Source organism: Terrapene carolina, unplaced genomic scaffold, assembly GCF_002925995.2.
Source record: "Terrapene carolina triunguis isolate 2854851 unplaced genomic scaffold, T_m_triunguis-2.0 Scaffold789, whole genome shotgun sequence".
Lineage (NCBI taxonomy): Eukaryota > Metazoa > Chordata > Testudines > Emydidae > Terrapene > Terrapene triunguis.
The window spans coordinates 8,421,267-8,439,080 of NW_020665140.1; the positions used below are offsets into that span (position 1 = coordinate 8,421,267).

The 17,814-nt window shown below is 40.6% G+C and overlaps 1 protein-coding gene across 1 annotated transcript in view; it reads left to right on the plus strand.

The window, feature by feature from the left end:
* The window catches only part of WDFY3 (WD repeat and FYVE domain containing 3), a 254,837-nt gene that overhangs the window by 162,171 nt on the left and 74,852 nt on the right, over positions 1–17,814 (plus strand). Inside the window, exons 30-34 of the mRNA XM_029913674.1 lie at positions 4,912–5,147; positions 7,674–7,808; positions 11,308–11,487; positions 13,948–14,181; positions 15,365–15,464. Coding sequence (XP_029769534.1) covers positions 4,912–5,147; positions 7,674–7,808; positions 11,308–11,487; positions 13,948–14,181; positions 15,365–15,464 — 885 coding nt within the window. The remainder of the gene's footprint in view (positions 1–4,911; positions 5,148–7,673; positions 7,809–11,307; positions 11,488–13,947; positions 14,182–15,364; positions 15,465–17,814) is intronic.

Genomic DNA, 17,814 nt, shown 5'->3' on the forward strand with positions numbered 1-17,814 from the left:
TGTTGACGTAATTAATCCACCCCCCAACGAGCGGCGGAAGCTATGTTGGCGGAAGCTCTCCCGCCAATATAGCGCTGTCCACCACTTAGGTCGGTGTAACTTATGTTGCTCTGGGGGTGGCTTATTCACACCTCTAAGTGACATAAATTATACTGACATAAGTGGTAGTGTAGACACATTTGATTTAAAGGTGGTTGACATGGAAGCATAGGTGCTGGAACTAGGGGTGCTGGGGGTGCTGCTGCACCCCCTGGCTTGAAGTGGTTTTTATCATATACAGGGTTTACAGTTTTGTTCAGTGGCTCTCAGCACCCCCACTATACAGATTGTTTCAGCACCCCTGCATAGAAGACTGGTTACCAGCAGATCCCCTATAACATAACTAAGTGAAGGTTACAGTCTTTATCTGTGAGCCTCTGTTCAGCAATGATGGCAGGTAAAAAGCACAAAGAAAAAATTAATCAGTGAAAATAAGACCTATTAAAAGAATAACTTGGAGAATGAGTTAAAATTTAGATGGAATACACAGTGTGGCTTTCAAGTAATGAGAGTACATTAGGTTTACTGCATCTGGTATGCGAACGTTGCAAGTTTTAAGCCCTAGTTCATTGTTGTGTACAAGTCTCACAAGGGCAGTCGTGCAAACAGAATATGAACACAAGCTTTTTGTTTTAAATGGTTTTTTTTCTTTTAGTATGTAGATGGCATATTCTTTATATATGTTGAGAGTAAGAATGACTTGTGCAAGTTCACCTTTGACAGACCAGTTAAACTCTTTAGAGTTTGAATTTTATGAAAGAGGATATGAATCACTCCTCTTTTATTCTGGGCTGAACTGTACTCAGCCTAATAATACTAATGTGAACTTGTAGGTCATATGCAAATTCAAAATTCTTCTATTGAATGAGGAATGACACAAACTCCATCTGTGAATTTTAGGTAGCCTCAGATTGGAACTTTGCATTTGAGCACCTCCATACTTGGGGAAAGCTTGCCTCTGGATCTGAATTTCATGCCTCAGAGCCATTTCTACATTAAGTATCAACCAAAAATAGAAAATAAGGTCTATTACACAGATGAAAAACAATTTTTGGCCCAAATCTTCCTGGCTCTGATCTTCCTGCCTTTGATCCATATTCTCTTTCTGGAAATATGGCTGCCTCTTGCTTTAATATTATTTGTTTAATGCTGGCAATGTGTTAGGAATTGTACAATACACAGAGATGATAAAAATCTGTCCTAAAGAGCTTAAAATCTTAGACACACAGAGAAGACAGGATACCCAGGGAAATGCAGGAAAGAGAAAAGCTGTTTTTATAATTTTAACTATTTATTATGAACTCACTTATGAGCATTGTGGAAAGACGGGTTTTAGGAGAGATTTGAATGAGAGGGGGGAAGTGCTTTTGAGAGTTTGGATTGGGAGATCACTGTTTCATTTATTTTTTTTATATACCAGGCATTAAAAATAAATAGTTACTAGTAATTTTGGGTCCAGTCTTGCAGAGGAAATCTGTTAGGGCATAGATCTTTTGTGTCCTCATGGAATCCCATTGAAGATAATAGGATTCCATGAGGCTGTAAAGGTTCACCTGCACAGATCCCTTTGTAGGACTGAACACTAGCTAGTTTTGTAGTAGTTCTAATGATTGGGAACTACTTAATATTTCACTGCAGTTTTCCTTTAAAGTTATCATGATACAATTGTCTGAATGCTGTACTATAAACATGTACATAGGACTATAGGACTTTTCCCATCATATTTTGAATTACAGTGGCAGTCAGAAATTGAATAAAGGCAAGTTATAGATCATCTTTTTATTGCAATAACTGACGGGGGTTAATAAACAAGGCAAGCATTAAAGAATCAATCTTGGTATCAGGCCATGAGTGACCAGAGTCATATGGGATAAAAGAGACACTGAGAAGTGGCGTGGTTCCAATTCCATAGCTGTCTTGCTGTCATCTTTTGTTTTGTTTTGTTTTCAACATATGGAATGTCTTCTCGTAATCTGGGCAGTGTTCTGAAGAGGTGACTTGGAAGGGATTTTCAAATAATTGGGGTTTTGCCCCTGTTGCTGCTTCATTAAAGAGGTGGGGATGTTGAATCTTTAACAAAAACACAAAAAGCTCGTTAGACATTAAGTTAAGTAGGAGTTAAGGAAACAAACAGTTTTTTAAACAGGCTGATGAAAAAATCCCTTTCCCTCTGTTGCTCATCGTTCAGTCTCTTGACTAATGATGTCTTTATTCACTAGTTCTTTAGTTATAGAATTTTCCAGGTTAGACAAGACCTGAATTTCTAATGTAAAAATCAATATTGTATGCGGTTAACAAAAATCTTTCAGACCTTTTATAATGAAGCAAAAAGGACAAAAACTATTTTCCCCCCACTCTGCTCCTCCTCCTCCCCAAAGAAGGCAAGTCTATAGGTATGTCTCTACATTGAGCAGGAGTTGCGAATCACAGCTCAAGGAGAAATATTCGTGGTATATCTGGTTGAGCTAGCACATTAAAAATGGAGTGTAACCACACCAGCACAAGCGGCTGTAGGGGCTAGTCGCCTCAAATACGTACCTAGGGTCTTGGTCAGGTGAATACTCAGGGCGGCTAGACCATCCCACTGCTTGCGCTGCTGCTGCTGCTACACTCAGTATTTACCCCGGTAGCTCAATCAGAGCTACCACAAGTATTTCTCCTTAAGCTGGGAATCACACCTGCAGCTTGAAGTAGAGACATACTCTGTATCTCTACCAAAAGATGTATATCTGTCTTATCTGATGTGCGTCTGCACGTAATTATGAAGTCTGAATTGGTACCCTGCCAAGTTTATATTCTATCCAATATGGCTCTTTCTCCCAACCTGATGAAGAGTGAATTTCTCAAATGACTTCCCAGTTTAGGGTCTGATCCAAAGCACGTTGAATTGAAATTGGAATCTTTCCACTAGCTTTAATGGGTTTGGGATCAGGCCCTTACTTTGTCAGTCCTAACAGAGTTGTAGGCAATACCTTTTATGTTTGTCTGCTAAAGTAACCACATCTACATCTGAAGTCATTTCACTATACAGTAAAATGTCTCATTCTGCACTAAAGAACTTATCCTCATTTTTTGAATAAAGAAAGGTATAAACTTTTATTGAAAGCATACTTTGTTTTTTTTTAAATTTTTCTTTATAGTGCTTTTTCTTCTAGCTACAAGATGGAATATATATTTTGTACTTCTCCGCGAAATTTAAAACCCAGGTCATTCCTCTCTGTAAAACCATTTTATGCTACATTGCTATTCCTATTAAGGAACTATTAAGTCTTTGTTTACAGTTATTTCCCATAACATTTCCCTCAGGGTAGTAAACTGGAAAAATATAATTAAACTTTCAGTTATTAATAAAAGATTAATTAAGTAGGAGAAAATTATGAAAAATAGAATTTATCTGAAACTGTGTTGTGAGAGTGAGCATTTTTGTTAGCATTCATGTCATACCATTTGTTTGGGTAATCTTTAATCATAATTCATTGTATTTCTAATATATGAATGTTAGACATAATTTGTATTTGCATTTCTTTTTTTAGGGTTTCAGAACTGTTGATGCTTTAGAGTGCTGACAGTTGTTGTTCATTTAGTATTCACTGTAAATACAGTAGAAAGCCAACTATATAGTAAAAAGGTTTCATTCAGTCAGAAGTTCTGGGGACATCCCAAATAGAGACTAAACTTAAAAAGAAATTGAGGGGCTTTTTTTTGTTTCGTTTTGTTTTAAATTATATCAAAGTTGGTACCTGGCCAGACCCCAGGTATAGAGATATTTAAAATTGTTGCTGGTCCAAAACTTTTAAAACTAGTGGTAGTGATGTATCTGATTATCTTGTCTGAATATGTCTACAATTTTTTTTAATAAAAAAAAATTCAAAGATTCCTAATGAAATAAGATATGAAACTATTCACTTAAAGGGTCACGTTTGTGAATTTCACATGACTTAGTAGTGAGCATTTCATTACCATTTGATGGCTCTTTGATAGACTATGTAAAATGAGTTTGTTTCTAGTGAACAAAAGTTTACATCGCAAATTATATTTGTAGCTAACTGGCCTTGCTGATGATAATGTCAGCAGAAAGGCCAAGTATCTGAGTAGTCATGAAAACTGAACTAGCATCTCACTGTTGTTTGTTATACTTGTACCCTTCTTCAGAGTACATTATTTACCAGTGCTGTCCATTCAGTACTTTTCCCAATCACTGAACGTTTTTTGGAGCTGGGAGGAAATGGTATTAAAGGTGCAATATAAATTGGCTCTCGTGGCTTCCGGTAGCTTTTACTTAACTCTGGCTCCATTTTCTGGTAGGAAATAAAGGTAAATTAAGAGTATTTTAATCCTTCGTGCCAAGTTGATTTAATTAGTAAAAATTAAAACTAGTCTTATATGAAATATCTGGAAAAATGCTTTAAATTCCATTCACTCACACTGGCAGTCAGACTCACGCTTTGCAACATAAGCCAACTACTTGGGGTTACGGTGAAACTCTCGCCACTGGAATGTAATTATATGGTGACCTTTATAGGAGTTTTAAACCTTCCTCTGAAGAGTCATTACTGGCTGTTCTCAGAGTCTAGGTGGACCATTTATTTGAAGTAGCGTTACAATTCCTGTGTTTACTGAGAAACTTGTACTGGAACATCCATCTGATACTGTGAGGATTTTACAACTAAGTTTTTGACATTGATTTAATAATTGAAAAATGTAGCAAGTTGGTGTTAATATGAATGTGGTGTATATGTATAAATTCATTGTTACTATTGTTCACTTCTAAAGTGCTCCCTTCTGTACTTGAATAATTTACTAAAAAGTGATGTTATAAACCGGTAATTTGCATGTTAACACTTTTGGCTTTTTTATTTCCCTTTTTCTTAGGGTTCAATGTTGGCAGGAGTGCTGGCGGCAGATCAACTGTCAGGGAAATTAACCGGGATGCTTGTCATTTTCCGGGCTTTCCGGTTCTTCAGTCATTTCTCCCTAAGCATACTAATGTACCTGCACTCTATTTCCTCCTCATGGCACTTTTCCTGCAGCAGCCAGTCACTGAGCTGCCTGAAAACCTGCAGGTCAGTGCACCTGTCAGCAGCAGCCGATGTAATCAGGGTTGCCAGGTAGGGATTATCTAGAAAGATATCAATATAATTCTGTGTAACACCAAAGAGAATAATGGATTAATTGCACCCAAATTGATTCTGTAGTTAATTTATCAGCTTTATATTTAGACGTTTGGGATTCAAATTGTGATGAATTGCACTGACATATGACAAAAACTTGTCATAGCTGCTGCTATTATGTACTGAATAGATTTCTTGTAAAAAATATATATATATATATTGGGGGGGAATTTTATAAGAAATAGCAACTTGAGTCCCAGATTCTGTGTTCAGATCAATATGAACTGACCCTGGTGCCTGTATGACGACGTGGGCTCTATCTTGGCACTAAGGGCCTGCCTGCAAAGACAGTTGTGGGAACGGGGTCAAAGGGATGATGTCATTGACTATGGCTTTGGAAACTGTTCAGAAAACATTGCTTTATTTCTAGAAGTGTTTTCCTGGGGTTACATACTATGTTTTTAGTAGGAAAAGGTTAAAAAAAATTAAAATCCTTTTTTCTAAAAAGGCATCTAACTTTATGTAGAAAACCCAGTTACACTTTTGGCCTTCACAACATCCCCTGGCAATGAATTGCACAGGTTGACTGTGTGTGTGAAGTACTTTTTTTGTTTGTTTTAAACCTGCTGCCTGTTCATTTCATTGTGTGATCCCTGGTTCTTATGTTATGTGAAGGGATAAATAATGCTTCCTTATTCACTTTCTCCACACCATTCATAGTTTTATAGACCTCTATCTTATCTCCCCTTACTCATCTCTTTTCCAAGCTGAACAGTCCTACTCTTTAATCTCTCCTCAAATGGAAGCTGTTCCATACCCCTAATCATTTTTGTTGCCTCTGTCTGTACTTTTTCCAGTTGTATATCCTTTTAGAGATTGGGGAACCAGAACTGCACATAGTATTCAATGTGTGGGTATACCATGGATTTATATAGTGGGATTTTGATATTTTCTGTTTTATTACCTGTCCCTTTCCTAGTGGTTCCTAACATTCGGTTAACTTTTTTGACTGATGCTGCACATTGAGCAGGTTGTTTTCAGAGAACGATCCATGATGACTCCAAGGTCTTTTTTTTGAGTGGTAACAGCTAATTTAGATCCCATCATTTTGTATATAGTTGGAATTATGTTTTCCAATATGCATTAGTTTGCATTTATCAACGTTGAATTTCATCTGCCATTTTGTTATCCCGTCACCAGTTTTGTGAGATCCCTTTGTAATTCTTCACAGTCCGCTTTGGACTTAGCTATCTTTAGTGATTTTTGTATCGTTGGCAAACTTTGTCACCTCACTGTTCACCCCTTTTTGAAGATCATTTATGAATATGTCAAACAGCTCTGGTCTCAGTACAGAGTCTTGAGGCACCCTGCTACTTACCTATCACCATTGTGAAAACTAACCAATCATTTCTCCTTTGGTTTCTATCTTTTAAGCTATTACTGATCCATGAGAGGACCTTCCCTCCTATCCCATGACTGCTTACTTTGCTTAAGAGCCTTTGGTGAGGGATCTTGTCAAGGCTTTCTGAAATTTCAAATACCCCCTTCAAAGAACTCTAATAAATTGGGGAGCCATGACTTCCCTTTACAAAAGCCATGTTGACTCTTCCCCAAAATATTGTGCTCACCTATGTTTCTGATTATTCTCTTCTTTACTATACTTTCAGCCAATTTGCCTGCTACTGAAGTTAGGCTTACCAGCCTCTGATTGCCTCTGGAGCCTTTTTTAAAAATTGGCGTTGCATTAGCTATCTGCCAGTCATCTGGTACAGAGGCTAATTTAAGCAATAGGTTACATGCCACAGTTAGTAGTTGGACAGTTTCATATTTGAATTCCTTCAGCACTCTTGGGTGAATACCACCTGGTCCTGGTGACTTATTACTGTTTAATTTCTCAATTTGTTCCAAAACCTCCTCGATTGATGCCTCGATCTGGGATAGTCCCTCAGATTTGTCACCTAAAAAGAATGACTCAGGTGTGGGAATCTCCCTCTCATCCTCGGCAGTGAAGACTGATGCAGAAAATTCATTTAGCTTCTCCTTTTCTTTCTTGAGCGTTCCTTTAGCACCTTGATTGTCCAGTGGCCCCACTGATGGTTTGGTAGGCTTCCTGCTTCTGATGTACTTAGAAAAAAAATTATTTTTTGTGTCTTTTGCTAGTTGCTCTTCAAATTCTTTGGTACAATATATGCGTGTCAGGGATTCGTGTATTTTAAAAAAACCTAGGATGACTAGGTTTCTGTGGTCCTCAGGGAAAATTCCTACTCTAAACTGACAAATTGCACTTTAGAATGGACTTGGTTAGCACTTACATCCCTTTACAAGCAGGAAATAGAAGACAAAAATTTGAGCAGTATCTGTAGATAAAGAAGTTCTTTTGAACATCTGGATTTGCATAAACATTAATGCATGATAGCCCTGGTCAGTAAGGCTTATGTCTGTCCTATATTGACATAATCAAATTGCATAGGAACAAAGGTTAATTTTGGCTTTTCTCTTTTTCTTCCCTCACTCCTCCAATAGTTTGATTTAGATTCTATCTGGACATTTATATTTGGAGTTCCTGCCTCCAGTGGCACTGTGGTGTCTTCAATCAACAATGTTTGCACAGAAGCTGCCTTTTTATTATTGGGAATGCTCAGGAGCATGCTGAATTCAGTAAGTATAGAGTCCCCTTGGGGCCCATTTATACGCACCTCCTCGTCTCTACTGAACTCCTTAATGCAAAAGACAGATTAGAAAGGCTAGTTTTTCGTTGAACAATGATGCAAACCAGAATTATAAATCTGTCTCATAATTTGGGTTGGCAGAGGGTTTTTTTGTTTTTTTAATCTGACAATATCAATTTTTATTTTTAAGCATCTTTTAAAATTTTTAACTATTTTAAAAGTTGTGGTAAATTAAGGGTGTTTGGGTTGGTGTTAGGGCTAGGGCAGAGCTGACAGGGGTTGCAGTGGGCTCCCAGCACTGACAGAAGGGCTCCAGGGACCTGAAACATCCAGGCACAAGGTGCGGGGAGGGCCTGTGGTCATGGCCCGGTGGAGCAATGACCCCCCAGGACTCCAAGGAAGAGGACGAGCTCCAAGGTGCAAGGGAAACCACCCTGCTGCTGAATGGCTCCCGTCCAGGGATGGCTACACTCCAAGCCGATGAGTGAATGAGCATGGTCATGACACTGGAGCTGCAGGGTGCAAGGTATGGGGAAGGCTGCGGACCTGGTGGGGCAGAACAGAGAACTTCAGCCAGGGTCTCAAGTAGGAGAATGGATCCCTGGCCACAGGGGAGGCCACGCTGCTACTGAACATTTCCTCCCCGATGATGGCCCCCATACTCCTGGCTGTGAGTGAGTGAGTGGGGCCATGACAGCAGCGCTTCAGAGGGCTCCCTGCGCAGCCGTCAATTTGTGTGACATGAGAAATCAACGTTTACCGATGACTAATGATTATATTGAATCCTACCAAGCCTGCTCATAGTTGGCCTTTTGTTACTCATCTAAAATTGTCCTTGGCCTACAGTTCATTCATTTGTGCCAGTGGCTGTAAGATTAATAGTACTTTCACTCACACACGTTAAAAATTGGATTTTTTTTTTGTACTTTACAAAAAGGCGGAGATGATAAAATGCCCTTGGCAGAGATTAGGAAATTTCTTTTCTGATTTACATCATTGGGGAATATTTAAGACTTCAATGCCCATCTGTTGGGAGCTATGTGAGTTAAAAATTTGTGCATGAAGAAGCATCCACATACAGACAAGTCTACTGACTATTAATAGCTTCATGCTGGTGGAAATCCACTGGGTGCCAGGAAATGTGGGTTGTATTTTTTTTTAAATGCTGATTCTAAACTCATCAAAAGAGAGAGTTTGACATTCCCGTATTTACTTAGGCTTGGTGTGTGTATCTGTTCAAACGATCTCCCATGCAATAGTTCTTTCACTTTTGCAGAAATTATCCAATCTGCGTTTTAGAGAGAATTGTTTTAATGGATACACATCACTCTGCTACTCCACCAGGGATTATGGTCACAAGAGCTGCAAGAAGAGACTCCCAGACTGGCGCATTTGGCTCTGTGAATACTGGTGCCCCTATGCCGGCGCAACTAGTGCCCCTACACCAGCACATTCGGCTCTGTGAATACGGCACCTGCCTTCTGCCTAGTAAGAAGACTGCAGCATGCGCTGGGAGTATGGGAGCCGACGCGCTGTTACCTGCTGCCCCAGTCATAGGCGTGGACTCTGTGGGTGGGTGCTCCGGGGCTGGAGCGCCCTCGGGGAAAGTTTAGTGGGTGCAGAGCACCCACTGGCACCAAGCCACCATCTGCCCCTCTCCTCTCGCGCAGGTGGCCCCGCGTTTGCCAACTCTTCCCTCTCCCTCCCAGTGATTTCAGAGTGCCGTGAACAGCTGATTCACGGTGTTCAAGCTCCGGGAGGGAGGGGAGGAGCAGGGAAGAGGCAGGGCGGGGGTGGAGCAGGGGCAGGAAGGGGTAGAGTGGGGGCGGGGCCTGGAGCAGAGTGGGGCAGTCGAGCACCACCGGCAAGATGAGAATTCGGCACTTATGGTCCCGGTGGTGCCCCAAATTTTCAGGTGCCCTACACAGCCGCGTATGCCTAAGGACGGCCCTGGATGGTGGTATTCTTCCATCTGTATTGCCACTTTCCCTCCCCCTTAGAAAGCATCTCCCAGCAAACTTCTTGGACCGAGTCTCTGGTTTCTTCATCAGTAAGATATGTATTTTTTCCCACCACCCAAGAGACTGAGTTTCATCTTGAATTGCCTTAAGAAATGTAATATTATTTGGGAGGGTTATGTTAAGACTTCTGCTCTATCTCGTGTTTGATAGCCTATGTTCATGTTACTCCCCTTGTATTGGTATTCTTTTCAGTGTGGTGCAACAGCACCAAGAGATAGCAATTCTGAGACTGCAGTTGCATGCTAAAGGCACTATGAATAATTGTGTGCGTAGGCAGCATAGATTTAGATATAATATCCTAATATTACATTTAAAAAATCATATGATATTCTTTGCATGCCGATAGGCATTAAATTTTAACTTAGCTAGAAATTTGTTACATTTATATGGGGAAAGTTATTTCCTTTCTTTCATAACATGAAATAGGTTAGACATACCAGTAGTTGTCAAGTGGCGTTTGTGCTTGCACTGTGACACAGCTATTGCTCTTTAAGAAAATACAATAACTCCTCATTTAACGTTGTCCCGCTTAACGTTGTTTCAATGTTACGTCCCTGTTCAGTTAGGGAACATGCTCATTTAAAGTTGTGCAATGCTCCCTTATAACGTCGTTTGGCTGCCTGCTTGTAAGATTCTGTGGAAGAAAGCAACTTTACAAGGGAGCATTGCACACGTTCTGCTTCTCCGCCTCCCCCCACTCCCTCCCAGCGCTTAGGACTTTCTGGGAGGGAGGGGCAGGAGTGGGAAAGCGCCATGTCTCTGCTCCTCTCCCTCCCTCCCAGAAAGTCCTAAGCGCTGCCAAACAGCTGTTTAGCGGCTCTTAGGATTTTCGGGGTGGGGGAGGGAGTGGAGACGCGGAGCTTCTCCGCTCCTCCTCCTCCCTCCCAGCACTTCATGCTTAGGACTTTCTGGGAGGGAGGGGCAGGAGTGGGGAAGCGCTGCATCTCCGCTCCTCCCCCTCCCTCCCAAAAAGTCCTAAGCGCCACCAAACAGCTGTTTGGCGGCGCTTAGGACTTTGGGTGGGGGGAGGGAGAGGGATGTGGCATGCTCTGGAGAGGAGGTGGAGTGGGGGTGTGAAGAGGTGGGCCTGGAACATTCCTGGCAAAGTCCGAGCCTGTTCTTCTCTGGGGAAGCTGCTGCTGCAAAGGTGCTTCCTAGCGTCCTTGCCTGCAGCGGGCTGTGCCTGTGTGGGGTAAGCCAGGGGCACTTCCCAACCACAGTATAGTACTGTACAGTATATAATGCCTTTTGTCTGCCCCAAAAAAATTTCCTTGGAACCTAACCCCCCACATTTACGTTAAATCTTATGGGAAAATTGGATTCGTTTAACACTTCACTTTCACTTAAAGCTGCATTTTTCAGGAACATAACTACAACGTTAAGTGAGGAGCTACTGTACTTTAGAAAGAGAGTTCTTTTTTAACTATTGCCATCTACAATAATTTTTGCAATTTCTTTTCAACATAGCCTTGGCAGTCAGAGGAAGAAGGCTCTTGGCTTCGAGAATATCCGGTGACCTTGATGCAGTTCTTTCGATATTTGTATCACAATGTTCCAGACCTGACTTCAATGTGGATGAGTCCAGAGTTCCTGTGTGCATTGGCAGCAACCGTGTTTCCTTTCAACATCCGACCTTACTCTGAGATGGTAGGTAACTGAAAAATAGAATACACTCCAGCTAGGCTATTGAGTTTTCACTTGCCTGTCAGTTCCCTCAAATGTTAGCCAGTTGACAGCATAGCCACGGTGAATAGGCTACAAGTTAAAGACTTCTTCATAAGATAGAAGTAGGTATGTAGTGGTTGTTACGGCAAGGTCACATTATGCTTCTCTGAGGTCCTGTTGGCATTTCTTTTATGAACTCCATTTTTTAAAGGGATTGTTACTGATCTGAGATGGACTTTTATACCTAGATTCTTAGACCAAGAGCATGTTATTTTTCACCATTTAAAGAAAATATTTTATGTCTAATTAGATGATGAAATTAATCAGGCCTTGATCTATAATATGAACAAATGACTAAAAAAAACTTAACGCTAAATTGGAGGTCAGTTGCTGCACTATCTACTATGAAATTTCAATCCATTGCTCTGGGGGAGATGTATGCATTTTATAGAATATTTTTCTTTGGTGCATTATCTGACCACCTCAGAGATTTTAATGAATTTACCCTTTTCAGCACCCCTGGTAAGATGGGGAAATATTGGCCCCATTTCACAGGTAGGGAAACTGACACAAATAGCTTCATTTACTTGCCCAGGGTCAGAGAAGAAGCATGTGGTAAAGCCTTGAAACTACAACCATAGTTCTCTCAAATCCCTCTCCACTGCCTTAACCACAAGACCATCCTTCCTCTGTTATCCGAGGCTATCTCTACACTGCAAACCACTGGTGGTGGCAGGCGGTAGGTACATATAGCCACATGCCATAGTGAAAAGCAGGCTGCATCCACACTGCAGTGTGTTGCTACGCATGTCCGTGAAAGGCTCTGGCAGTCGGGAGGCAATGGGAAAAGACTCCAGCACGAGGGAGCTGCTGGAGATTTTCCCTGTTGCCTCCTCGCTGCCAAAGCCTTTCCCTGTAATGGAAAGCCACCCAGCAGTGTGACGCTACATTGCTAAAAATAGCAATGTGGACAGCTGAGGCACTGCTTGGGTGTGTAGAGAGCTATGTGGGGTACAGACCCTAAGGGTTGAGGCATGTCTTTACTCACCTAACAGTGCCTCGTCATCTACACTGCTGTTTATACCCATACAAAGAAGATACGCAGTGTATATACTCTACGTGCTGCTGTAAGGAGTGTGCAGTGTAGACGTACCCATAGATGTTACATTCCAACCTGAAGAGGAGATAGGAGTTCCATTGTTTGTGTTGCCGCCTTTATATGCCGCTTGCTGGAATTTCCTCCTTGTTGGCTGCTTCACTCTGAATGTCACATTACAGATCACACCATCATACTTACAGAGCAAATAAGGGAAAGGAAAAGAGTGATTATCCATGGCTGATGTTGTAGCACAGTTGTATTGATTGAAATGTTGACAAAAATATAACCAGAGATGTGAAGAAGTTTAATGGAGAATAATATCCCTTCACAAACTACTTCTAGTAGATGTAGCTATTGACATAATGTCGCCATACCCAGGTATAGGCACAGAGTTGGAAATGTACAGACTAGTGTGTCTTTTTGAAATAGGTGCACTCATAATTCATTCACTTCAACTGATTTGTTCAGTTAACATGAACTGAAAATATATTGCATATAGCAGCGTGCTAATTATGAAATTATAAATGTCTTGTAAATTACTTTACAGAAAACAGATTGCTAATTGTGAAATTACAACTCTCTCTTACCTTTTTCCCACCGAAGGCATGATGGAAATGAAATATCTGTAAGGCTGTGTAGAATGAGAGGAATGACTTGGTGTATAATGTGGGAAAATGTTGGAATAGTAGGAAAATATCTCTGCCCAACTCCTTTGTGATCTTAAGATAACTTGTAAAACCTGAATACTGTCTATAGATAGTAGTGAAAACAGTGCCTGGGTCAGTCTTTCAAAACTTATATTCCCCTTAATTAACAAATATGTATTATACTTTCCATATGTGCATGATACTTAGCTAGAGTTAGAAATTTGTTCACTTTTGGTAAATCTCAACTGTTGTCAAAAGACTACGGTTTGTACCCATTAGTGAATTTAAGGTGGGGGTGGGGAAATCCTCCTAAACTGGAATGCCTCTCTTAGATTGTATTTAAAGTTCATTATTAGGAATCTTGCTATGCTGCTCATATAGTTTTGGTGTAATAGTACATTACAAGGAACTCTTTCACAATTGCCATGATACCCTTCATTATCACAAAAGAATGTATGTATGTATGTATGTATATGTATATATTTAAAAAAAAGAGAGAGAGCTGGGGAGTTCATCCTGTTTCACACTGGGGAGCTGAGGCCTGGGAATGACCATCTTGCAAAAAAGGTATCTTCAGAGAAACAGAATTATGGGGTAAATAAATAACTCGAACATAAAATAATATGGAAAAAAAAAACAGTAGCAGTTAAGGAAATGAGAAAGTTGTAGAGTTTTAACATGTTGATTTTTTCACAGGTTACTGATCTTGATGATGAAGTTGGATCCCCAGCTGAAGAGTTCAGAGCATTTGCAGCCGACACTGGCATGAACAGGAGCCAATCAGAGTACTGCAATGTGGGCTCCAAGACCTACCTAACCAACCATCCTGCCAAGAAGTTTGTGTTTGACTTCATGCGTGTGCTCATAATAGATAACCTCTGCCTCACACCTGCTAGCAAGCAGACTCCACTAATAGACCTCCTGCTAGAGGTAGGACTGCTATTTCCTGCTCTTTTTACAGAGTAAACTTCATATGAAACTTTTTTCGTATGCAATTGCTTTTTGAGGTTGTACTAAATGTTGAATATCAGGACTACTGTTGATTTATATAATGGTTTTAAATTGTCATTTAACATCCACCAATGGAGTTTAGAGACACTTTATGTGCTCATGTTTTTTAATGTTTTGTTTTTTTTGCTCTCCGTTGTTTAATACCTTGAAGCTTAAAAATAACTTAAAAGAGATACGATCCCAGTCAAGCATGGAGAGATTATTTAAAAGACATCTGTATGTAGGTGGTAATTGATTATTTAAGCTGATGAGCTGGCTCAGACAGTGTGGCATGGGGGGGAAGGGTACTGATATTACAGTCCTGGGGTACGCCAGCAGAGAGAGAAGGCAGAGAACATTCAGCTAGGTAGGATTAGCAATATACTGTAATAAAACTGTTGCCTCTTAAAGAGCAGGTAGAAAAAGAGGCCTTGTATGTAGTGTGGCTTTCCATAACCTTCATGGTTTCTCTGTGTGAGCTTCAGAAGTGTGTTTGTGTCGCTATCCTAAAGCTAATATTGAAATTTTAAAAAAAAGTCTTTTGGGTTTATATATTCATTCAAATAGTTAATTTAAGTGTGACATACACTAGTGGGTGCCAGTGTGAGCTAAAGAAATAAGTCTATTTTTCCCATTACAAATATCGTAACAAATTATTTGTTAATATTTTAGTAGTTTCTGTTACAGAGAAAATAGGCTGGCAAAACAGAAATCTGCCTTATGGAAATGAAAATAACACTCACTCTATTCAGTATAAAATGATACAGTGCAACCCATGTATTGAACTCCATCCTTAAACTTAAATTAAAGCCTCTGCTATAAAAGTAAGTCAGGGTTATAATTGGATAAATGTAGTCCAAGAGGCTTAGAAGTCAGAAATGGGAGAAAGATCATCCAGTCCCTCTCTTGCCAAAGCTGGATGGGTCCCAGTCATATGTGTTCCAGAAAATTAGATGTTTTTATTTATAACAAATAAATAATTGATAACCTCCTTAGATTTTAGGTACCTAACAAGGTGAAAATTTCCATGGAATAACCATAGTTGTCAGCATATGGTATCTCTTTCTGTTCTGCGGCTCTTTCCTTAAAGCAGCTTTCTCTACCCATTGATTATGTGTTGTAGGCTTCCCCTGAAAGATCAACAAGGACACAGCAGAAAGAGTTTCAGACTTACATTTTGGACAGTGTGATGGACCACTTACTTGCAGCTGATGTTTTATTGGGTAATTTCTTATTTCCTTTTCATTTATTGATGCACATGTCATCCATTCTCCATTACCAAAGCCAACATCAGTCTTCGGTGGTTTTGTTTTTGTTTTTAATCTCTTCTTCCCCCTTTCCTTAAGATTTGTTTCTCCTTATCTTCTGTATCTTTTTGTCCCTTGATATGTAAGGGGATATATTACTTTTCTTACACTCATGACAGCAAATCTCCATCATGCCCAATCTGTGAACCATTAGGAGTTCAAAAAGTGTTATACAGGTGAAGCATGTTTTACAATTATGAACCAAAAAAAATTTGGCTGAGAAAGGAGGCAAGAGGAAATGGGACTGAATTTTATCATCCCTACCCTGCACTATCAATTATGCTCTCTTCCCCTCAACAGAGGGTTTGCCCTTCCCCCAGTTTTAGTTGTGTCTGGGGCTTAGATTGCTAAAAGTTGGCCTTTTTTCCTTTCCCATCTTTTATTATTTTATTTGTTACTGCAACAGCCAAGAGAACTCTGTGGGATTAGAGCCTCATTGTGAAGGAGCTGAGCAAACACAACAGGACACTGTCCTTTTCCCTGAAAAGCTTGTTATCTAGATGGCAGTATGAAGGACTGACAGAGGAGAGGCAGATGATCATTGAGATGGCTCTGAGACTAGTGCCCAATTTGACTTCATACTCATCAGCTGAACTCCCCAGGAATTCTCACTTTGCCCTATTCCCCAATGCCTCCTCCGTGGCCAAACTTGGATCTCTGAGGCCGTTGTGGGTTTTCTGCTCAACTCCTCTATCTCCTCTCATCTCTTTAGGGTGAGACTGAAGTTCTCCCCTGTCCTTCCCTTTCCTCCTAGTCTGGTGTTAGGAGTGTCAGAAAAGAACAAATTTGTCACTGTCCCCTGCTCGCCAATTGCAGATTTTGTGGAGGCTGTTATTAAAAATGGCAGCAGCCTATTTTCAGTCAAGTGTTGCTTCCCTTTTCCATGGTTATTGTTTATGAAGTCATCTGTAGGAGATAGTATCTTCTTTTGGAACCAGAGAGAATGGAGAAGCATGCAGGGATGGGACTTTATCTCTTTTTAAACAAAACTAAATATTTGCAGGATCCAAAAAGTTATACCTCCTAGGGTCCAATTTATTAACAGTAATTCCAAAATAATAGTACATGAAACCCCATATCAAACCTTCTCCTCAGATTTGCCTTCCCTTTTAGTTACATCAGTTCAACTGAAGCCTTCTCCCCAGGCTTGGTTGCCCCAGGATTTCTTTCTTCAAGACTTGTCTGTTCTAAATTCTAGCTGTCTGCATGAGGAATGTTCTCACTTCCCTTGTATATGGAGAGGGGGAGGGGTAACAAGTCAACTGCACCAGTGAGTGAACGCAACCCACTTAATGGTTCCCAGCAAGATCAACACCTGCTAATGGTGGGGAGTTTGAGGCAAACACTGTCAGCTTGTTACAGTGCCTCAGAATAAGCTCTCTGTTAAAAAATAAAATACAGTTGGCGTAGAACTCCTATTGATCCTCAGTTTTTACCAGGTGAGGGCCAGTGGGGAGCAAGATACCAACTGTTTTAAAAATCACTGTATGTATTGACAGAGGACTAGATTGTGCTATGTGCACGAAGCCCATGGTAAGGGGCTGTGCATAAACCTACTGTTGTGAGTGAGCACTGGAAGGCATTGCGACTCAGAGCGACACCATCCCTTGAGGGCTGGTGGTTGCTTTTGAGAGGGAAGTGATTTACCAAACCCATTTAAAGGGAGTAGCATGCTCTTGTCCCCATCCAGGGTGCCCGACCATCTCCTTTGGGGTGGAGGGCAGAGCCATGGCTTCATCTGGTTCTCACCCAATTGCTCCTGGGCGGAAACAGTTTGAGGCACTGCCCCTATATTCCCCAAGTGTCGGGACTGCTGTTATGGCCAGCCTCATGCGGTTGCAGAAGCAGGAAGAGGAATCCTTATTTCCTTCTACTCCATTCATCAGCAGTATAAGAGCTAGCTACTAGCTAGTCGTAAGGAAACAGGAAAGTAGCAGAGCTTATGGCAAGGGCTGTGCTTAGCATATGAATGCATGAGACACCGTGGGGACTTTGACTGTTGTTGTAAACTAAGATCTGTTATTTGTTAGGAAATGGTTTTGTTTAGCACTAGTTTAATATGAACAATATCAACATGACAGTCTACAGAACAATTTCTAGTAAATAGTACTCTCCATCTGAAAGTCCCCAGCTCCCTACGTGCATTCATCTCCGAATTCTTATTCCTTCTCGGAATCTCTGTCAGCAGATGTACATCCTGCTGAGAACACTAATTCACTTTAACTTTTTGTTGCTGGTGAACTCAGATGTGGAATTGTTGTTCCTG